The sequence below is a fragment of the Mytilus californianus genome, unplaced genomic scaffold (genome assembly GCF_021869535.1).
Source record: "Mytilus californianus isolate M0D057914Y unplaced genomic scaffold, xbMytCali1.0.p SCAF_6, whole genome shotgun sequence".
Classification (NCBI taxonomy): Eukaryota; Metazoa; Mollusca; class Bivalvia; order Mytilida; family Mytilidae; genus Mytilus; species Mytilus californianus.
This window is the reverse complement of record NW_026262712.1, coordinates 47,000,745-47,024,871: the sequence shown is the minus strand read 5'-3', so window position 1 is coordinate 47,024,871 and position 24,127 is coordinate 47,000,745. Positions and strand designations below refer to the sequence as shown.

The following is a 24,127-nucleotide window of genomic DNA, read 5'->3' as shown; positions in this document are numbered from 1 at the left end:
ATTTAGAAATTTACTAAATCTGAATTCGTGTCTCCTATTGATAATTGCAGTAAAATCCTTAAATTTATAGGTGGGTCTATAATTTACAATGGCTCATTGATAACAGTGAAAATAAATATGTGTGCAGAATACAATGATTCATGAATATATATAATCGGCGAATTTGGTATAATTGAAGTTTTGTTCCTTTAATAATCGACTTCCCACACATGCTTGACGAATCAGGTCATTTTACCTGAGGACAATGCATACACAACAATTTTGACATAGATGTTACATCTCCACATGTTATTAAGGTTATTTCACACAGGTAAGATAACAGTATTTTTATATTTATGTGGATTTTTCTCCTATACATGAGAAAATATAAGTGAACAGCAATATCGTCATTTCGTCAGGTCTTCTCTTGTTGAAAGGTGCAAATCGATAAAATAAACAACACACTCATAATTAACGTTATTTGTTGATGAATGACCACGCACTACATTCCAGTGTTACGTACGCGTTACATTATTGCATTTCCCGCTTAGATCTGTCATTGTCTTGTTTATATTCCTTAAAGCGCCCCACGATTTATTATGATAATTACTTCAGATCATGGCAAATACTAATGTGTCTTCCGGTTTCAGTATTATCGAAAACAATTGACTGAAGGAAGCATTTTTTCGTTTAACGTTTATCAATCCGTAAGTATTAAAATGTCACATAGTACATAATGCATGTAGTTCTTTCTAGATCGTACTTTAGAAATCATGTTTCAAATTTTAAAGATATTTAGTATATATATATATTAGCATCATTATTTCTACTTTCTGTTTACTGGTAACACGACTTCTAAACTTATAAATGATCGATACATGTATAATTATATACATGTATTTATGTAAATACGTTCTTGAACTTCTTTGATTAAGAACCAGTACGAAGTAATTATAAGGCTTATCGAAACAGATTAAGCAGCTTGTGGAATGCCATAATGTAATCATAAATGGACTTTCCAATTTGAATAAAATCTGTTTTTTTTTTCTTACTATAAGTACTAGGAATGAGGGTCTGGAAAGGGTGGTCTTTTATTTCTTTATTCTTTAATTTTTTATACCATTTTCTCTATATTCTTAATTTATTTTGCGCATTATTCTCCTTTTAAATTTCAGCACCCCCATTATCATGATTATTCTGTATTCGTTATTTTGCCTTTTCAAGTTCTCTCTTTTGGACTTTTCCCCAATTATTCTTGATTCTGTAAACTCCATCCGGATCCTCATGAATGGACTTCGATAACATTAATTTTAGAAGGGAGGTCTTTTTAAGGTCCAGTGGTTTTCCTTTCGTTTATGAGTTTTCTATAAATGAGAGCAAATATTCAAATAGTCCTACTATATAAAAATCATTGATGAAAGGAATGTGCGAGACAGCAGCCGAACGACGCAAAGAACCATTAAATGTATATGTTATTGAATACCAGAGAGCCTTAAATCTACTTTAAAGATACGACATTCATTTTACACAGATCCTTAACATTAGAATGCTTAAATTTTTCAGCGCTATACATTGCAGTAAAAGATATTGGAAATTTTGCATATTTTTTTTTTAATTTCAACGAAGGACACAGGTCATCATACGGTCTTACGATATGTCAATCTTTAGACCGTCTCGTATCTAGAATAGATATGAAAAAGAGGGATGTCAATTGTCTCTTGAATTTATTCACACTGGAGTCGTTTTAAAAAGTATTTCAATCTTTAGTAAAATTTACTACATCACAATTTCGTGTGTATAATTTGAAAGTGTGAAAACCGATTTTCGTATTTTGAATGAGAAGTCAAATTACGAAATCCACAGCTTTAAAACAAAGCTCAAACTTTATGTATTTATTCTAAACAATGAATAAAGTGAAAATCTGAAATAAAACAGAAATAGAGCTAGTTATATGTACATGTATGTACTAGGTTTCATCCCAGTTTGAAGTGTGACCCCGTGAGTGAAACATATAAGAGGGTCGTTTATTTCTGTATTCTTTACATTTTTATGTTATTTTTCTTTATTCTTTATATTTTTGGTTATTATTTTTTATTTTATTTTTATTTTTGCGCCCCATTATTCTCTGTTCTTTATTTTTTTGGCCCAGTTTTCTTTTTTCTATGTTATTTTGGCCCATTACTCCCCATCCACACCCTCATATATAAAAGGTTAATGAGCCGTAAAAGTAGACAGTTTTCTTTAGCACTCCTTCAACAAGTGTACAAAGTGATCAGTTATTACTCTCTCTCTCTCTCTCTCTCTCTCTCTCTCTCTCTCTCTCTCTCTCTCTCTCTGCAAGACCTTAGTATTAGGCAGTAGGTCATGCAATATAATAATCTAATAACTCTTCACAAAAAAAAAAAAACAGGCTTATAATTTTGTACGCCAGACGCGTTTCGTCTACAAAAGACTCATAAGTGACCATCGAATAAAAACAGTTAAAAGGCCAAATAAAGTGTGCAGCTGAAGAAAATTAAGGACCCAGAATTCCGAAAAAAAATTCAAAATAAAGCTAAGGTATTTATGGGAACACAATCCTTACTTTTTCGAACCATTTTTAGTAAATAGTCAAATAAGAAATATGACCAAACTAATTTGAAGGACATTTCAAACCATGAAAAAACTTTTATTGATGGCAAAAACGAGAGTCTGGATGCGGGGTCCTTCCTTTCTGTTTTCTCTATTTTTTTTAGGTCATTTGTCTCTATTCTTTATTTTGCTTGGCCCATTATTCTCTATTCTTTATATTTTCGCACCCCATTATTCTCTATTCTTTATTATTTTTGCAAATTTGTCTCTATTCTTTATTTTTTTATCCCTTTATTATGCTCTTTTGTCCATTATTCTCTATTTTGTAAAACCCATCCAGACCTTCAAAAACAATGTATTATCTTTAAGATACAAGTGAAAAATGTATTATTGTTTGGATTCAAATCATTTCATTTTGTTCCGGATGTTCTTCAATACCAATTCTAAAAAACGCGCTATGTTTGCTATATTGAACCAAATTCGTCTTCAACAGCAGTATGCAGCGCACTAAATAAATTTGTTTATGCCGGCAAGACATCTTTGAAAATTATAATTTTCAGACTTATTTATTATTTGAAAATTTAAATTTCACAAGTTTCATCAGCCTATCGTTTCTAATGAAAGTAAATTCAGAAGGTGTCTTCCCGATTGTCCCACTTTTTGAAATTACAGGTAAAAAAGTAATTAAATTTTGTGGGACAATCGGGAAGACTTGTAAGGGACATTTGGGAAGTTTAAATGTGGGACAATTGGGAATTGTTTTGATGGTTTATTCCCGATTGTCCCACTTTTTTATATTTTTATATTTTAAATCTTCTTAAATAAACAATGTAATTGTTGTTTGTTTTGCAATATCAAGTTAAAATAAATTATTACATCAGCATTCTAGTAGGTTATATCAATTTTATATATGTAATTGTTGAATAAATCATCATTAAAATGCACTTTTGATTAATTAATATAACATATATGTAATAAACGATATCTATAATGTTAGGTTATTTATAAATCAATTATCAATATTTTTTTAAATTTTAAAGTTGTTATTTAAATTTTAAACACATGAACGCAATTTTGTCTTCTTTTCATTTTTATGACCGCTCAGACTGAAAGGTCTATAGACTGATTTAAAAAACCAAATATCAAACATGATCAGTACAGTAATCGGCTGTTAATTTAAAAGCCCTCTGGAGGACTCATTAATCAATGTTTCGTCATTGAACGAGATGTGTGATATATAATTTTTCCAGTTGATGAGTTTTGCATTTAGGAATAACATTATCCAGGCGGATTAAGTATTGCATATGATGCCGGTAGGAAACAGTATTTTTTCTTCGATTTCCAAAATAAACTATGACAGGGAAACAAATTCGTAGGGAAGTGGCCAAGCTTATCTGCAACTTGACTGAATTACTCAAACTATTTAGCTATTGGTTGAAATTTAAAAACCCCAGATTATTTTGTCTTCTCTTTCTCTTTCGCTGTGTTGTTGGGTTATTGACTCATTTGCATTCATCACAAATCTATTCAGTTTATTATCGGTCTGTTCATTACAGAAGCGTTATATATACAAGGACATTATACACTTCCAGTTCTATGGTATTAGACCATCTGTTGGTCCTAATTGTCTTCTCTGGTCATTATCTACAAAAATGTATAAAAAGGGAAAAGAAATCAACAGATATATAAAATTCTTCACCATTTCACACTGTTATACAATAAATGTATCAAGATACGTCGATCAAATGAAAGCAGAGAAAAAAAACTTGATCTTAGAAAAGCTCTTTCATGAATTTTAGAATTGCAAGGTTACATCACACTTACAAGACTTTTTTCCCCGTGTCTAGTTTAATGAGATATTGGCGATACACCATCAGCTTCAGATTATCAGAAAAGAAACCAAGCTTTCGATATACTGTCAGTTTCAAGATGAAAAACTATCTGCATGTTTTAGATAGAAAGCTCTCGAATTTTACACTTGGTAAAGAATACTCTTTTTAGTCGGATTGCGACGTGAATGTTTCAATTTATCGGGTTTGTACGAGTTTAAGCCCTGTATAACCATAAGTAATCCGCTGAGAACGTATGCCGTAAAGTTGTCATATATTTTAAAACATATGATAAAATTAATATTGATGTGACTGCATGGTAAGTAAATAATCATCCTTTACGACAGACAAAAAAAAACCCCGCAAAAACAGCTGATCTGCAAGATATACAATCTACATACCACTATACGTGAAGTACTATGTTAAAACTCTTAGATACAGCCGACGAGGAAAGGCATTACTCGACTAACGAAATATGTTCTACTAGTATTCAAAATTGAGAATGGAAACGGGGAATGTGTCAAAGAGACAACAACCCGACCAAAGAGTAGAATACAGCCGAAGGCCACCAATGGGTCTTCAACACAGCGAGAAAAACCCGCACCCGGAGGCGTGCTTCAGCTGGCCACTAAACAAAAATGTGTACTTGTTCAGTGATAATGGACGTCATACTTAACTCCAAAACATATAAATGAAGCGTGGTTAAACATATTTTGGGAGATCTCAACCCTCCCCCTATACCTCTAGCCAATGTAGAAAAAACAAACACAAAGCAATATTTAGCCTAGTTGGCTGATTGGTCTAGGGCGCTACTGTATATATAAATGATGGTGTTAGGTGTTGCGATGGAGAACGTCTGTCGTAAAGTTGTCACATCTTTAAACCTGTATAAAGGTTTCAGTCCCGATTGGGGAGTAAGTAAAGAATCAGATCTATACTGTAAAATTGTTATATTTATATTGCAGCTTGATAATAATGAATGTACAAAATTACAACAGCTGTCATACTCTTGTTTCAAGAGTTCAATTTGGCATCCATTCACTGTATGAAGTAAACACCTTTAACACCTTACAATTAATTCCAAGGGGCGCCATATGGAATTCTTTCCATGATATTTATATATTCCGTGAAACTGCATTCAAATATTTGTAAGAGATAAATTAATTCTAGAATACACTGATTTATTGAATTGGAAAATTCACTTAACACATGAATTGTTGATTTCCTGAAAGAAGCAAAACACTTGAGTTCATAACCCATTGAAGTAGGTGTCATCCCATTTCCTTGAAGGCAAGATTTATTACGTAAAGAATTTTTATGCTTTATTCCAATTAGTTTTACTTCTGCGTTTATTCAGGTGCAGTATTTTATATATTTCAGTGTTCCAAAGACGATAAGTTTAAGTTCTTGATATGTTTTTCGCTGCAAGTTGGTGTTTGGGCAGATGGATATGGATTTTACCTATAGTAACAAATGTGTGGATTTGGTTTTCATTCGCAACTACGTAAGTCTAAACTATATACCAGGAGGGGGGAATTGGGTTCAACAAACGATTTCTGGTACTGGGATGCAGCCGAGGATGCAGCTTGGTTAAAATAAAAACACCCCATTCATAAATTTGTGAAAATTCTCGCCTTCTGTACATATATTTCTTGACAAAACTTTAAACAATTCAAATATTTTTCAGTTATAAATTATACAATCTTGATCATCTTAAATTAAATTTATTAGTAATATTTAACTCGTGTCCATAAAAGTTAATTTCTACAGACAAAGATGGGACCATTCATACTCATTAGATGTTAAAGGAGATGTACGTCGTATTTACAGACATCTTACTAATGGAAGACCGGTTTATGAAAAACTGCTATAATATTACCTCGGTGAAATTGCACCTCATTGATATATTTGACAACGTCTATGTAAACTATCATATAGGAAGAGACCCCTCTTTTTTTGACTAAATGCATTACTATCGTGACAATGTACATATTATAAATATCACTGTGTATCATCGCCACCGGAAATTGGGTACTAACGAAGCGGAGAGAAATGGAAAAAAAAAGTAAACAAGGTAAGAATTCATTCAATTTAAAGCATTTCTACTGATTTGACGAGGGTACCGCTTAAGAAATGATTTTCTGATATTATTCTTTAAATTATTAGGCCGATAAGTACAAAATTAAGACAAGATTTCGTGTTATACTCAAGAACTTGCCACTTAGTACCTGAAAATTTCGAGGTAGATCGTCCTCTGTAGCCCCGTTGGCAAGATATTCAACTGTTTTTCATTATTTTTCCAGACACTTTTTTAGATTATTATAGTGTGGCATCATATTTACTGAAATTTGTTGTCAAAATGAACGTTTTTAAAGAATATAGACCATAAAAAAATAAAGTCTAGGGTACGGCAACTTGCTCATGTTGACAAATTTACTGTATGGCAACTTGTTTTCAACTGTATGGCAACTTGCTAATTTCAAAATATTTATTTGCCGTCTTTTTAAAGAAAATAAAGTATTAGGTTCAAATATCTAATTATGCATTTGATAAAAATACAATTCGCTTGACACCATTTAAGATGTATACACAATATAAGGCTTGAACACAGTCCTATTACATCTTTTACATACCTGATGTATACAATATGAATACGGCATATATGTCACTGTTTTACTGACCTGTTGTTCTGCCCTGACGTAGCGTTAAATGTAGTACCCATATCCGTCCGACCCGTCATTCCCGTCCGTCCAGAAAGTCCCAATAATTGGTTTCCGTTCTCTAACTTTAGTATGCCTTAACCAAATGTTTTAAAACTTACACGAAATGCTTATCACCACAAAACACAGATCAAGTTAAAAATTGGGTAGCGTCACTGTTACCGTTTTTGAGTTATGCCCTTTTATAAATGAAAAAAAGCTAAAGCTGTCGTTTCTGTTCTCAAACTTTAGATTGCCTCAACCAAATGTTTTAACCACACAACATTAGTCAGCATTTGCATATAAGTGATAAACATTTCGGGGATGGGTTGTGGGTGGATGGAAGGAAGGAGGTAATGGCAGGAGAAGTTTTCCGCATTGAATATTTAGAACCAATAAGTGAATGAATTCTCTTTCAACTTTCAGATAAAATGAAATATGAAAGAATTATCATTCTCTGCAAAAAAAATGTTGTATTGCTACACCACGGCACCATGTTAAGGGAGGTTTGAGTGCTCACAAACATGTTTAAGCCCGCCTCAATATATATGTGTCTGTTCCTGGTCAGGAACATGTAATATAGCGGCTGTCGCAAGTTGCTGCCTGACATATTTGTTTATGATTTTGTCATAAATCAGGCAATTTTGATACGGTATGGGTTTTGTTCATTGTGAAGTGTATAGTTACCAATAGTTGGTCAAATCTATTTCATTTGGACTTTGTTTGAAAGTCCTCTCAGTGAAAACCATTTCACGTCTCCTTTTTCAATTAATGTTATTGTCTTATTTGTAAAAGGCAGATACAGCCAATATATTAGAATAAAGAACATTAATTTTCTAAAAAAAAACTTCATCTCTATATAGTAAGAAATGAACAAGCTCGGTGGCTAACACTGTTTAAATTTAAAAAAAATATTAACCTTAGATTTTTGGAAAGAATGAAAGAAGAATCCGATACAAGGGATACAAATCCGGCTGTTGCTACGGCATAAACTATTCATATAAACTTTCTACTTGAGAATAAAGATGACCTTGTATGAAGTTTTTTTTGGTTGTCATCTTAATATTATATACTTATTAATACAATTCACAAAAGCGAACGAATAAGTCGGGTACACCTTTTTACATTCAGGCGTGCTTAAGTTGCACTTTTTTCTTCTTATTAAGAAAAATGATTTTAATTTTAGCATCTATCTAAAGATTAGATTATTTACACACACACAAAAATAGGGCTTACTGTTGATTTTGAAAATTCACATTTATATTCAACCAAACAGATCCATACCTTTATAAGTTTCAAAACAGAGAAGGTGTGTTGGAAAACAAATAATCACGTACTGCTATATCTTTTAAGGCAAATGCAAGTCTTATTTGTATTAATTATATAATTTTAATTGGCACAATATCACATTAAAATTTACTGAGAAATATTATACATAGTAATCATGAAAATGTACTACTGTAACAATGAAAATTCGGACGAATACACTCCTTTTCACTACCCCTCCATCTACTCATTTAAGTTTAGGTCAAACAGCCTTAGCAACAGTCTTTTATTATTTTTTCCCTGTAAATAAAAAGATTGATTGAATTTACTTAAACTAAAAAAAAAAATACAATCTTATTTTCAATAAGAAACAAGAAAATTAATTAGAAAAACAATTCATGATTTATTTCTCCTAATTTTCAATGAAAACAAAGTATTTTCTTCACTTTTCTTTTAACAAATTATTCATTTCAGAAATTGAAAAAATAAACAATAAACAATATTGAAAACCGTACCTTGATCTATAATGGTTTACTTTTATAAATTGTGACTTGGATGGAGAGTTGTCTCATTGGCACTCATACCATATCTTCCTATATCTATTTAACCCAGTACATTCTTTATGTGTCTGTCCGAAGCCACGAGCCTGTAGTTTGGTGGTTGTCGTTGGTTCATCTCTATCATATTTGTTATTTTTCGTTAATTGTTTTGTTATGAGTTAGGCCGTTAGTTTTCTTGTTGAATCCTTCCACAATTTTCATGTCGGGGCTTTTTATAGCCGACTGTAAGGTACGATTTTTGGTTGTTGAAGGCCAAACGATAGCATATAATTGCTTACATACACTTTATTTGACCCTGGTGGATAGTTATCTTATTTGCAATCATACAACATCTCCTCTGTTTATATTTAAAAAAAAAAACAGCGCCAACAAAAGATGAATGGTCGGTTTTTTTTATTGAACTTACAAAATTTCACCCTGACAACAAATAAGACAACAGTCGTTAGTATTATAACGATATATGAATGTATTTAGGATAATATGGTTGAAAAAAACCTTTTTGTCTTTAAAAACAAAAAGTCAAATAGAGGTACGCAACGACGACTTCTGAACGAAATTAACGGCATATATTTTATAATATTTGATAAGTAGTTTATTTTGTATATTTGTAAGCCGGTAAAGCTTTGATACAGCCAACATTTTGTCACTTGATATTATCTAAACAGTGATTAATTTCATCTTTAAATTACAATATATTGCAAGACGCCGTACAGACAAAAGTTGTTATTTTGCAATTCGCCGTACAACGTCCTGCAATTCGCCGTACAATAAACAAACAATGTTTTGGTCCATATTCTTTAAAAACATCTTTATGACAACAGATTTCAGTCAATATGATGTCACACTATCATAATCTAAAAACGTGTCTAGAAAAATAATGAAAAACAGTTGAATATCTTGCCAATGGGGCGACAGAGGACAATCGACCTCGAAATTTTCAGGTACTAAGTGGCAAGCTTTGGAGTATAACACACAATATTGTCTTAATTTTGTACTTATCGGCCTAATAATTTAAAGAATTATATATCAGAAAATCATTTCTTAAGCGGTACCCTCGTCAAATCAGTAGAAATGCTTTAAATTGAATGAATTCTTACCTTGTTTACTTTTTTTTCCATTTCTCTCCATTTCGTTAGTACCCAATTTCCGGTGGCGATGATACACAGTGCTTAAGGACTTGCATCTTGATATTTACCTGTAATTCACCTGTTTCAGTTCTTGTTGTTAATGTTGTTTTAATCTAATTATCAAATGTTGGAGAAACGTGAACCAACCAATTTTTTTCTATATGGTTATATCAAAGAGGGTTGGTTTGGGTTGATATAACCATATAGAAAATATTTTATAGGTAAAGACAGGTAACGAGACAAGTTAAAAAAATTAGAAGATAACTTTTCTTGTAAAAAAAGAAAAGAATTTTATTTAGTAAGTGAACATTTAAAAACGGTGGATCCAGTTTTTGTTATTACAAAATGTCGAAAAGTCCCCTTTGCAAAAAGCCAACTTAAACTAGCAAATGCTAGATGTTATGTTATTGTAGTGTGTGAATAAAACAAATATATTTTCTATAACATATAGTTGTATCCAGAAAAGCGCTTCGGACGCAGAAAATTTGTAAATTATTATTTTCATTTTTTGGACGTGTACAAGATCATAAAAGCAATAGATACGTGATTTTGTGTCAGTTTCTGTATTTATTATTACTCGAATATGTGTGAATTTTGAGATGTGATTCATGGAACATTCGCGAATAGATATAGTTTTATGATCTGATACTTATAATAAATGCAGACGTGATTGTTATTAATTTTGATTTATTGTTTCCGTTTTATTTAAAGTATGTATGTATTTATAAAGATGAGTTTATTGTTATATACGTCTCACTAAACTTGTAAAATACTTCAAATTTCCTTATGCTCTTCAGAAATATACTTTTTCTCAATCATTTCTATTTGCCCTTTCGTATAAACGTAAATATGTATTTTTCTCACAGATATGGGCTAGCTGTTGCACAGAATCACACATTTCCAGATTTTCCATATATTAGGTAAGGCTTGGACTAATACACGTATCTAGATCTATGATGGACTGGATGGGATTTACAGAATATAGAATAACCAATACTACAGAAAAATGTGCCCAAAAATAAAAAATAGAGAAAAATGGGGTGTAAAAGTATAAAGAATAAAGAACAATGAGCAACCAATAGAGAAAAATGGCTTTTAAAAAATTAAAGAATAGAGAATTGAAGAATCTCTCTCTCAAGACCCTCATCTATATATCCATTGACCCCCGATAAGGATAAATTATTTTTCTTCATTTTTGCTCGAATCAGTCTTTCCAGATAATTTACATTGTTCACAGCTTGTATAAAATATCTCACTAAGACTATTATAGTGTTTTCTGTACGAAAAAGAAGCATCAGAGTTCAAATCCCCCCCCCCCCCCCCCATAAAGTAAGTTACCGACACACAGACACACATATTATGAACCTACAGAAAACCAATCGCGTCAAAAGAATCGGTTATCACAATAAAATTTCACTTATTCAATTGAAGGCAATTAAGGTTCATGTGGACCCTATGAAATTTATCTGAGTGCAGACAAACCTGTGCATCTGGAATTTTTTTTAAGGCATAGCATGCCCTAGATATATATAAAATTCAAACATTTCAGAGACAAGAATAAAACGCAAATTTGGTTTATCTAAAAACAAATACACTGATAAAATGAATGAGTATGGAACAAACACAATCTGTAAACAAGAACATCTACTAGTTAGTGAGCAATTTATTATAAACATTTACAAAGAGTACAATAAATCCTTTACTCTTTTCAAAATCCATATTTATTAAGATCTTTTTTTAATTTTGTTTTTAGTTATACTGGCGTAGAAGAACCAGAGAGTGGTATATTTACGTTCTGTGTTGCTGTGTCAGCTATCATGTGTAAGTTTTTTTAATCAGTTTTGAAGTGGAAGTTTCAAATTGGACCAAAACCTACAGTAATGATTTTAAATGGATATTATATATTGATGCAGTTGCACGATCAATATCCAATACATTATGATACGAATTTTGTGGATAGATCATTATCATTCGTCACAACTCGGCCGATTCGTTAAGAGTATCCGATTCGGATTCACCCGAGGATTGCCGATTGAAATAATTACAGAATTGAGAATGGAAACGGGGAATGTGTGAAAGAGACAACAACCCGACCGAAGAGCAGAACACAGCCCAAGGCCACCAATGGGTCTTCAACGCAGCGAGAAATTCCCGCACCCGGAGTCGGGCTTCAGCTGGACCCTTAACAACATTATACCTTCATTTTATTCATGTTATGAACACAATGTTGTTTCTTACTTATGATATTTGGGGACAAATGAGGATATACAATTTTACACAAATCAGTTCAAAGTAAATTGTGATAAAATTATTATAAAAGTCTTAATTTTAGAAGCATATTAAATTTTATATGGCCAATTGGTCATATATTTGTTTTCCAAATAGAATGATATGATTTAATGGATACAATGAATTCTTTGCCATCCAAGTCCATGGTAGTGTCTGGTACGTCTGTATCAATTTTATACAGACTTAACAAACGATTATTCGAAGTAAGCTACCAACAAATTTTTCTGATTATTTATTCTTTGAGATGACTATAAAACAAAAATGAAAATTGTCTTATACCAAACTGATGTATCATCTATGCAGACTGTATTGAACCATTTATAACTGCCATTGACTTTTGACTTTAACCTATGTTTAGTTGACAAACGCTTCAACAACCCCTGTTGATAATTGGTGATGCTTTAACAAACGATGTTTTCAACGTTTATCCCAAAACAACGGAAATAAAACACATTTGCTGCTGCATACATCTCTTCTAACTTTTAATTACATTGTAATGTTGTATAGTAATTTACATGTGAACAAGTATACATGCCAACCTGATGTTGAGTTCAAATTCTTATTTTCAGTGGCTGCAAATGCTGAAATGAGATTTCTATTTATCAGAGAAAAGATGACAAGAAACCGAGCAAATTTTAGTAAACACTGGCAGAGAGCAAATACTGCTGGACTTGTTCTAGCTATATTGTCGTCATTAGGTCTCTTATTGGTAGCATGTTTTCAAGTAAGCGTTGACATAATTTGTTTGCTTTTTTAATTAGATAAAGATGATAATGTGTATATTAAGCAAAACCTAAAGTAATGTGTAACCTCTCCCTTATATTACCTTTTTCATTATAGCAAATGTTGAAATAATTGTCAAAACTTATTAGGAGAAAACATTTTAGGTTACTTAATATATATTTAGTTATTGAATTTGTTCTGAATTACTTGCTTTCTTATTTTAAGATGAGAAACACAATATAATTTGTATGTGAGTTCTCAAATCATCAAATCATCAAAACAAGTGTAAATGGTTTGCAAGATTTCGTCTTTTAATGAAAAAATAATCCCTTGATAAATGAAGAAGTGCTAATCAAGTTTTAATATAATGTATGTTTATTTTACAGGTGGATACCATGAAGCCACCTCATTATACAGGTGCTTTCCTTTGTTTTACACTGGCAGTGGGATACCTTTGGTTGCAAACAGCTTTCACATTTAAGCTACAGAGAGCAAGATGGGAGTTTGTGTGGCAAATTATTAATTCTATTGCCACTTGCATAATATTTTTGCTGTGTATCCTTTTTTTATCGTAATTGATTAACATCAGATATTGTTTTAAAAACGCGCATTGAATATTTAAAACCCGGAAATTTAAAGAGGTTAACTGAAACTCTCTCAAGATCTTTGCTGACAAAATACTAAATAACTCTCAGCAATTTCAAGATTTTTACTATACAAAAAGGCTTCATAAGGTTCATGAATTCTCCTTATTCAAAATATAATAGTTTTCTCATGTATTGTGCGTGGAGTGTGTTTTTCTACATGATGTAAGCCTAAGAAGTTCCACTTAAAAATATTTATTTTCGTCTGCTTGACGCGTTAAACCCACAATATATGAAGTATAAAAATGTTATTTTATTTGCAGAAATGCAATGTATGTCCCCCCTAAAACATTAAGCTGTTGTCACTTCTCACCACTAATTGATAATTGCCTTAACTTTCGATTAAGTTTCTTTTTCAAAAACGTATTATAAAATGCAGCGGAAGGCACATCCGGAGTACACAAAATGGGTACGTATTATATATATTAAAGTGATCTACATTTCTGAAAATGTATTATTTAAGTTAGTAAACAAACTGAAGGAAGACTTTTCTAATATTTCCTTCTCTTAAGTATATTTCGATGTACAAAGGTCACGAGAAATTAAAAATATAGATCACCGCTTCAATTAATAAGTTTTTGTATTCGATGTAGGTGATGGCTTTCATTGAGATTTTTCCTGAATCAAGTTATAGTATTTTACATAGACGGCGTGCATAAAGCTGAGTACACAAACGTAACGTCTTCAAATTACTTCAATCATTTACGACGTCGGCATTTTCCCCCAGAAAACAAACGCGTAACAAAAACACTGGACACTTAGTTTATCACATAGCTTTAAACATAAACGTTCAACATATTTCTTTTTTTTAACAACAAAGTGCAGCATATGCACATTCTGGAAATGTAAATAGATATATGCTAAGAGCAGTGTAATGGAAATAATAAGCGACTATGTCGTGGACCCTATTCAGAAAATAGCGTTAAAACGCCATTTCTTTAAATTGTAACATAATAGCTGGACATTAAAACAATTCAGGTGTTCAGCCTGGACTATCGAATCATTCATATTTTGCAGATTTTTTTAAATCTCTTGTTATGCACATTTGAAACATCAAGTTATTTTGAAATAAAAAAATAGCAATTAGATATTTTTTCTTACCGATTCTTCCATTTTCGAATATTAATCCTTCCAAATTACTACTTCTTACACATAACGAACTACATTCCAAACGCATCCACCACGGCCGTTTTTCAATTTTTTTGCGGTGAATTTCGTATGACGTCATAGTCCGAATCCGAAAAATTCTATTATACGAAAATGCGGGAAAATATGTTGAATTTTTATAAATTTAAGGTCAAAAACTCTATTTTATGCTTATTTAATATTACAAGTTTCACATATTTTTGCCGTTTTCTCTATGTTCGTTTCATACTTTATAGATTTAATTTTGATAACCTTATTAGTAATGTGGATTTTAATGGCTAGCATTCATCATTTTATCATAAAAAAAACTTCCTATTTAAAAGATATTTTAAACACGGTTGTATAAAACTACTTTTAAAAGCTCCTTTTACAGTTGCCTTCAACTTTGTGCACGCCACGATACTATGCGGTTACAAATTTTATATAGAATATGCACATATGATTAAATCACGACATTTTTTCTCGCGGGACGCAATCGGTAGCATACTTAGTCCTTCCGAAATTCTGTTGATTATATTTATGCTGTGATACATACATTTTCTTTATTTTTAATCGGTAAATGTATTTGTTGGTAAATTTCATATTTGCTTATGTGATTTATAGATTTCGCAGTATTGTCATCGACTTGATTTGAATTGTTAAGTTTTACTATAAAACACGTGTGCATATAGACTATTGTAAAAAGGAAATTCTTTATCTTATCAAAATCCGCAGAAATGCAATGCTATTGCATTATTGTCTTCCCGTACTATAATTCGCCAATAGCTTTTCCGTATGTAGTGACCTTAAAATAATAAATAGAAGTACGACCAATAGTTCAGAAAAAACACTTAATTGTATAATATCGCATTGCTTATGACTTAATCATACGTCTAAGTAAAACAGTACCAAATATTACGGTATCAAATAAAATGTTGTTTGTAACCTATTGTGGATACGTAGAATTGATTACAATATGAACAGTTGTACAAATTGCTCAGGAGTAACAAGTATTTTAAGACCTGTTTTCTTTTCTCCTCACTAAAATCTGAATATATAATGTACATGAATATATCACAAAATTAAAACAGCTGAATTCTGCCACACTTTTAAAGTGCGTGACCAGTGCCTTTGGTTATAACAGAGTGTTTTTGTCATCTGAAGAAAATTATATTGGTGACAGACACATATTTACATCAATCTTCGATACCCTACTACTAGTATTTAGTATTGTGTTTCTGTAACATGCGTTGTAGTCAAATAAACATGATTTTTGAGAATTGGGGGATATATCTTTCTTTCAATTATTTCCAGGACAAACTAAGAGGCGTTTTCTTGCTGTCAACAATAACCGAATGGCTACTAGCACTGTCAATCATGGCCTTTGTCATAACCTTTGTGAGCTGTTTTAGAGAATTACGTGTAATAACAATAGACGTTCAGTTAAAGGAAGACCATAATAGGTACCGAGATCAGGAAAATGGACAGGTAATTAATGCACTGTTTGAATGTTTTATCATGGCATGCTATTAAACTTATCTCCGTTCGGTCTTGATAATAGAATCAGAAGTGTTTTCAGTGTTGTGTACAAGTTATCATATTGTACAAATTATAATTGTACAAATTATAATTTGTATTTTGACTTTGTATTTTTATTCAATGACCACACAATAAACTTTATTTACAAAATACAAAAATACCCAGATGGAGAGAGAAAATGTAATTGATTCATCCATGCCAGTTAATTCTAATAGTATAACAGAAATTGGCCCCAGTGACAATTCTGATGGTATAATAGAAATTGGCCCCAATGACAATTCTGATAATATAATAGGAATTCGCTCGAGTGACAATCAGGATGACACTTAGGTTGAAACACCAATCATATGTAACAGGAAGCATGCACTGTCTGGCCAACACATCCAAGCCGAATATCTAACCAAGAAAACTAAATGGAAATTATCAGAACTTGCTGTGGGAGATAATGTCATTATACCAATTCCTCAGTTTGATCGTGCCCCAACTGATCCTCGAAATATCTTAGGTGTAATTATTGAATCTGGAGAATATAGGAACAGCTGTAGGATTTTTAACAGGATATTTGTGGAGAAATCAAATTGAAGTTGTTAAAGACGCATCTTTATTCGAAGTAACGGTTTCTGGGCTTTTCTAAGCTTCAACTTTCGCTACGTAAAGCAGTTAAAAGCTTCCAAAAACTGGTTCATGTAAATGCAAAATGAGGGGGTGAGTGGGTGGGGGGTTGGGGGTGGAGGTGCAGCACTTCTTTTGTAAAAGTACAAAGCAAAAAATATGTTGTGCAATTCCCGATGCTATCATTCACTCACAAGCTCAAACAAATGATACAGAACTATTTTTATATTTTGTAAATAAGGTTTATTGTGTGGTCATTGAATAAAAATTCTTTAGTGTGTATCAATGCTTTTTTATAACAAAATCCATGCTATAAATTATTGTACAAGTTATAAGTGAATTTTTGTCAAATTTTGTACAAATTGTAATTTGTACAAGCACTTATTGTACAAATTACATTTTACCACAAAATTCAGATCAAGTACGATTTTTTTCAATTTCATTCAATATATATTAAACCGTAAATACATAAACCGCTATTTCCTACATTTATCTCTAATTAATTATTCCTTTAGTATGAAAAAAAACTTGTATAGAATATGAAGTTTGTAAAGCAAAATCGAAGAAGGTTGTCAATAAAGAACAACAAATCAACTAACGTTACTTATAGGTATATTTATAAAAAAAATTGATGTCCATATACCGGCTACTTTATGAATGGGACCTTATATTACATATTGGATCTCAGTTTGTGGAAAATCTTTTCAAAAGATACTCCCGAGATCAAATGCATATATATTCACTTTTGTTTTCTTTACGTTCTGATTCAAGTATAGTTGTTTTCTTATTTACATTGTACAGACATTTCAAAAGAAAATGTTTGGTCGAATCATGTATTTTATTCAACATGAAAGTAAACATGATAAAAGCCCTAAGATTAACGTTTGTTCGCATCTTAACTCCTAAAAATTGAAATACAGCAAATACTCATTCAATAGATTTTTACATGAATTATGTGATTTAAGTACAAAATGTATTAACAAAAGAGAAATTGTAATTAGTCCCCTACCCACGAAGTCGAAGGGGACTTTAGGTTTGCACTCCGTCCATCTGTCCGTCTGTCCATCTGTCTGTCTGTCCATCCGTCAGTCCGGCAAATCAGCTTTCCACATTTTTTTTCTTCGTTCTTGAATATATTGATTTGATATTTGGTATATAGTTTTATCACGACAAGTTATAGATCAAGTTCGAATTTTGTTACGGTCTGATGATTTAGTCTAGAGTTATGGACCATAACTCTGGACCATATCTAATGTTAGAGTACTATGTAAACCATATTTCTGTACAAAGGGAGATAATTCATTTTTTAAAAGACATTCTTTGTTAAATTATTTGAAGAATTTTTTGGCAGGTTTATTTGTTATTTAGTATAAACTAATTTTCTGAATGCTATAGATATAAAAAAAAGTTATGAAGAGAAATCCTTTAATAAGTTAATAATCTATTTTTATTAATGTACATATTTCAATACATTACATTGTGTAGATAAAAGTTGTTGACATTTTATAGATGAGTTACAAATCTATATTAGTTTGTGACAAATGAAAGAAAAAGTATTTGGAACTATTAATTATATTTGATTATAATTTGAAAATAGATTACACTGTATTGCATCATATCTAATTTTAGAGAACTATTAATCATATCTAATTTTTTTTTTCACTCATAATCAGTTTTCAACACTGTTTTTAGTCATGCTTGAAGATATTGACATGATATTTACTTTTTGTTTACACCATGACAAGTTATAGAACAAGTTAGCGTTTGTCCAGTAAAATGAATTTTTACCCAGTAGGGGACTATGTATTGCCATGCAATACTCTCAGAATGCTTGTTTCCTTGGTTTTCTTAATTGTGAAATATTTTACTTCTCTGATAGATATTAGCATCATCTCCAGAAGTTTACATGATCATATATACCATATATCATATATATTTATAGCTTCTACTGTTCTTGTGATTAAGTGATCTCACTGTTTACAAGTTGATGATTTTACCTCACTTGGATGAGGTATCTGTATCTCTTTAAACATGTTTATGTGACAGATAGGCCTTTTGGATCGGAATATTCGTGTGATTTCAATTCATTAATGTTGAATTTGTTTGTGTGTTTTAATGTTTTTATATTGGTAGTTGAAATGTGATTATTATATATTTTACTGCGGTCGTCGTTTTGTATAACACTTGCCCCATAAATTCCTTTAGCAAGCATGAATTCCATCGGGAAATAATCTGGTTAGAAAAAATAAACGTAAAATATATCAATATAGTTGCATGGTTGGTTACAAAATGTAGTTTTAGTAATGTTTTACATTTTGCATAACAACTTTATTTTCTGTAATAATTTTTAAAACTATGGAAGGAACTTCAATATTTATATTTTAGTTTACTGATGTTCTGCATTTTTGCGCAACAATATTTTTGTTTGCATTTTTGCGCAACGGCATTAGTTTAAATGTTCGAAATTGAAACCGAATAAATTAAATGGAATATTGATATTTTATTGATCTTTTGCATCTTTGTGCGACAACATTGTTTCCCTATAAAACAATTTTAAACTAGGTAAGAGCTGCACCATTTTTGGGGTAATCGTTAATCACAGTAAAAAAAGAACCAAATAGTTCTTAGACTTGTATAAGTTTGCGTAAAAAAATTTCCTAGATTGGTGTATTGTTTTGTAATAATTAGAGTGAAATACTTTTCAAAATAGCATGTCGATTGCACTTGTGTAGACTCTGGTACAAATTAACTACAGATAAGTTTATCTAACTTCTTACTAAATGTATTTGTTTATATATGTTTCTTCATCCTCTACTAAATAATTAACATTACTTTGTATGAAAGTAAAATGCATGTCAGTTGTTTAGATGCATCATTCGTTTAATTTCAGCTACAAGAATCATTAACGGACCCTTCGAACGCTTAGCATGAGGTAATGTTTTCTTAATCAGATCAGCATGTACGCTTACTTTTTCTTGCATTACTTGATCGCAATACTATCTGATTTTCGATTACCTTTTTTGATCGTATAATTGAATATGTTAATTACCAATACACATCATAAACATGTCTCCACATTCTATTTTAAACATGTATAGATGTTTTTGGGAAAATATATAATGTTGCATGAGGGATGAAATGCATGAATAGAGGATACACGTACATAACAAACGCTGTTTACATGCCGTATGTCCTTATAATTTTATCATGGTGTAAGAACACATGTCTTTGAATACTTGTATATTGCATTTTACATGTTTTATAAAATATAAGAACAGTTATTTAAGGAGAGTTTGTAAGTTAACAAAACAAACGGATTACACATAAAAATAATGTTGTCTCTATATGTCCTTGAACGCTGATCATTCACCAGAACTGAATTAGCTTAGTAGAGCCTAAAATTTTACAGAAAATTTAATTGCAAACCGTTACTACTACCAAATAAGAAAATCAACATATGGTAAAATTTATTTAATAATTTAAGAATAAAAGACAATAACAAACACTGGATATGTGTTACACGTAGAATCAAAATGTCTAAAGCCTATTAGACAAAACATGACTTAGACAAATTGAAAACACATGGAGATGTCCAATATTTAATAGGTTGTAAGCGTTCTGACTTTCCCGTGGTGCAACATTGTAAAAGTTTGTCTAACGACCCTATATTTCTCTATATGTTTATCAATATATATCTTATGTTCTCGTCTTATGTTTAAAATCTGTGTACTATTACTATAAATGATTAATCACACAGTTGAACATTCGTTTCTTCTCATCAATTTCACATAAAAATGGTAGTGACATCTTTTCCCGCTGAAAGTCTTTTTTATAAAAGATTTTTGTCTACCTACAAATAAAAATCACAAATACCTATCTCTAATTTTCCAAAATGTTATGTATTGCACATTCTCATTAAAAATGCCTTAATAATAAAAATGAGGCTATATTGAATTTCTCCAGTGAATATCCTAAAGTTGCATGAACTCATGTAAAAAGTTATATGATTTGCGTCTTAAAAGCTATGGATATCCGAATGTACTATTGTGAAATTGCATTGTTTGGTTCCAATTGCCAAACTGTAGGGGAAGTAAGCAAAGTAAGACAACAAATTTAGTCTGATTTTACCGTATTTAAAACGAAAATGGCAATTGATTGTTTAGGTACCTTGATTTTATCAGGTGTGAAACAGAATGTTTAGAATTAATGAGGTTAGGAGGTAGAGGTAGAGGTTTTAACCATGGCAAATGGTATATCCGTAGTCATCTCTGACCCATATATTCCATTACAAAATAAATAAAAAACGCTGTATTAATTTCGTGTGTCCCAATCTGGATTTAGCCTCGGGGGCCCGGGTGGGGGTGGGGTGGGGAGGGGGGCAATCCCTTTATACAGGTTGATAGGACGTGCCGCTGGAATAGGTCACATTTCCCAGCTTGAAAATACGTGAATAGGTGGAGACAACTATCAGAAACATATGATAAGGTCAATAAAGTTCCCATTACTTGTTATATGAAAAGCCCAGCAACTTTCTTGGTGTTCCCTGCTGTGTTTTTATCCACACATTTTCCTTCTTTTGACATTTTGGTATTCCACTTTTCCAACACACCACTCACGAAACCCAACCAATATAGGAAATCCCTGAACCCCAGCGGCACCCGCTATCAATTAAATATTGAAGCCCCCCCCCCCTTCCGATGATTTACCTTTAATTTAACATTTAATTACAAAAACAGGATGGTAAAAGTGATTTATTGTATTTACTTTTAATGATAATTTTATTATTTGCTTTCTTTTCAGGTTGTATGATGGAATTCAGCAGTTAATTATCATGACAAAAGTATAATGATAATTGTGATTACTAAGACTATCGATAATAGTGACTTTGCGTTCGAGTGTTGTACATCTTATGGATGTTTTGACGTATGGTTTGCTAGCAATGTATATTAAGCCTTTTAAATGCAATTGTTTTAATTTTTTTACAACAGAACATTTTACTTTTTAGTTTTTTCATGACGTGTTATAGTTTTTTTTTTGATGTTTTTGTATGTTACATTTTTTACTTAAATTAACCATGCGGTGTGTTTATATTTTTATATATATTTTTCTATTCAAATATAATTTTCATCAATTGAAAATAGAGTGCCTGTTAGTAAATGTTTAAAATATATTGTAATACAACTGATTTGTAACTATAAGGTGAGTCAATGGTTTAGAAGAAACATGTGTTCTGCCAAAACTTTGTTGGTAATATAACATTGGTCCCAATGTACTTTGCATTTACTCTTTTTACCAGGAGTAAGATTATTTTTTTACAGTGTTACAATTGATTTTGATATTTGTTATATTATATAAGACTTTATAAATACTGTTAGATCGATAGATGTTTGGATGTTACAGTGTTCAACATGTATATCCAGTATACTTAAATGTACAGAAAAATATGTCTATGAAGGACGACTACCTATTAGTTCCATTTATATACAGGAGCTCTTGATAAAGAAGTTATAAAAAAGGAAACAGGTTATAATACTGTGTAAAGTGTTTGCTTTGAGAAATCACTGGATGATGGGAATCCCTAACGATTGTACTTGCTAATAACGTCAGGTTTTGCGGATTAATTGATCTTTTATACAAGTTATTTACCAAGTCAGCATTTTCAAACCAGTCGTGTTTACTAGACCTCCAAGAACTGACTGTGTTGGTGCTTTATTTTTGTGCTAGTGAAATACAAATATACAAATTAATACCAATATGCACTTATTCCCTACTTTATAATAATTTATATGCGAAACCTTTTTTCTGATTCACCTTTGAATGAATTGGTTTTTTTTAATTTGATTATGTTGCTATATTTTGTTGAACATATTATTTTATATCTCGCACCATGCACAGCTGTTTATCACGGGTATCACATACAATATATGAAGTATAATTGTTAGGGTTTTATTACAATACGTTTTTAGTAAAGTTCAAATGTTTGTATTTCAAATATAACTGATTATATACAAGTTCGATGTTTTGTCATTTCTGATCATATAATAAACCAATCATTTATAAACGTTTAATATGTAAAGTTATTTAATTCTTATGTCTTGATAGACAATTCTTTATAACCCACATTTGTAATTGAGCAAAATTAACCGATTTGTATTATAAGAAAGACAACTTTGATTTGTCTTCGTATAAATTTATCGTTATGTCTTGTGTCGATTTGAACATATAAGGTATGTTATAATGTCGATCTGAATAAAATGATGGCTCCTGATAAGTGCATTTTTTACACATGCAAGTATAATTATCCAGATTCTGTGGCATGTTTTTTCTAAATAATTTTTAACGTTCCTTTAATAAAAAAGAATGCATATATAGAAACAATACAAGACGATGTTTCATTATTATGAACATAGAAGATTGGCATATAACTTCTCTTGTTTCATATACATTCTTTATGGCTTTAGAATAAATGGTCACGTAGAACACATAGTAGCTATGGAACTTTGTAAGAATGACAAAAAAAGAATTGTGGAAAAAGTTTTCTATGTTTGCATTTATATTGGAGTTTAATATCGATTACACTTTTGACGTATTTAGAAATATAAGTTTTTAGATATATTTCGATATTTTCTGAAAAAATATTGAGTTTACAACAAATAACATTTTTTTTTTACCTTGAACACGTCCATGAAAACGCGAGAGCATAAACTATTAGGCTCACCTTACTTTCATTTTAAGAGCAAACCACTAAACTAGTCCTCAGTTATGCGTTTATTTCTTGTTTTAGCCCTTCTGTCTAGCATCAACAATCGGTTACACATCACAGAATAAATGAACGACTAAATATCACAATTTTGGTACGAACGATCAGTACTTTTTCAGGTCAAAAATATGAAACATTGATTAGCAATGATTTAAATATTTCAAAACGGTTGTAAAGGCAAGTATATTGAAAGTATAAGTAAATGTATAATTGATACAATTATTTTTGGTTCATGTAATGCTTTGTTTATAAAATTGATAAGACTGTAAAATGTGATATTTTAGACATGTAATTGTTGATACATGTGGATATATAAGACATGTAATTGTTGATACATGTGGTTTGCTATGTTTACATGTTTTAATTGTTTGTATAGTGATATTAAATTTGTGTTAAAATTCTTA

General features: G+C 31.1%; 1 protein-coding gene across 3 annotated transcripts; it reads left to right on the top strand.

Moving 5' to 3' along the window:
* The first annotated feature begins 205 nt into the window (after positions 1–205).
* LOC127705548 (DNA damage-regulated autophagy modulator protein 1-like) lies at positions 206–24,127 on the top strand. 3 transcript variants are annotated; one of them, XM_052209875.1, is made up of 10 exons: positions 206–310; positions 5,760–5,883; positions 10,898–10,951; positions 11,785–11,852; positions 12,890–13,044; positions 13,430–13,598; positions 14,035–14,096; positions 16,127–16,300; positions 19,854–19,895; positions 21,764–24,127. In XM_052209875.1, the coding sequence occupies exons 2-9, from the start codon at positions 5,792–5,794 to the stop codon at positions 19,887–19,889; spliced, it is 810 nt and encodes a 269-aa protein (XP_052065835.1). In that variant the 5' UTR covers positions 206–310; positions 5,760–5,791; the 3' UTR covers positions 19,890–19,895; positions 21,764–24,127. The 3 variants fall into 3 exon arrangements, with proteins under 3 accessions (XP_052065835.1, XP_052065837.1, XP_052065836.1); XM_052209876.1 differs by lacking the exon at positions 206–310 and adding an exon at positions 581–686; XM_052209877.1 differs by lacking the exon at positions 19,854–19,895.

Excerpts from the sequence above, each read along its gene's own strand:
- LOC127705548 (XM_052209875.1), top strand. The coding sequence starts at position 5,792 with ATGTTTTTCGCTGCAAGTTGGTGTTTGGGCAGATGGATATGGATTTTA. Across the intron at positions 5,884-10,897 it reads TGGTTTTCATTCGCAACTAC|ATATGGGCTAGCTGTTGCAC; the intron begins GTAAGTCTAAAC and ends TTTTTCTCACAG. Across the intron at positions 14,097-16,126 it reads ATCCGGAGTACACAAAATGG|GACAAACTAAGAGGCGTTTT; the intron begins GTACGTATTATA and ends AATTATTTCCAG.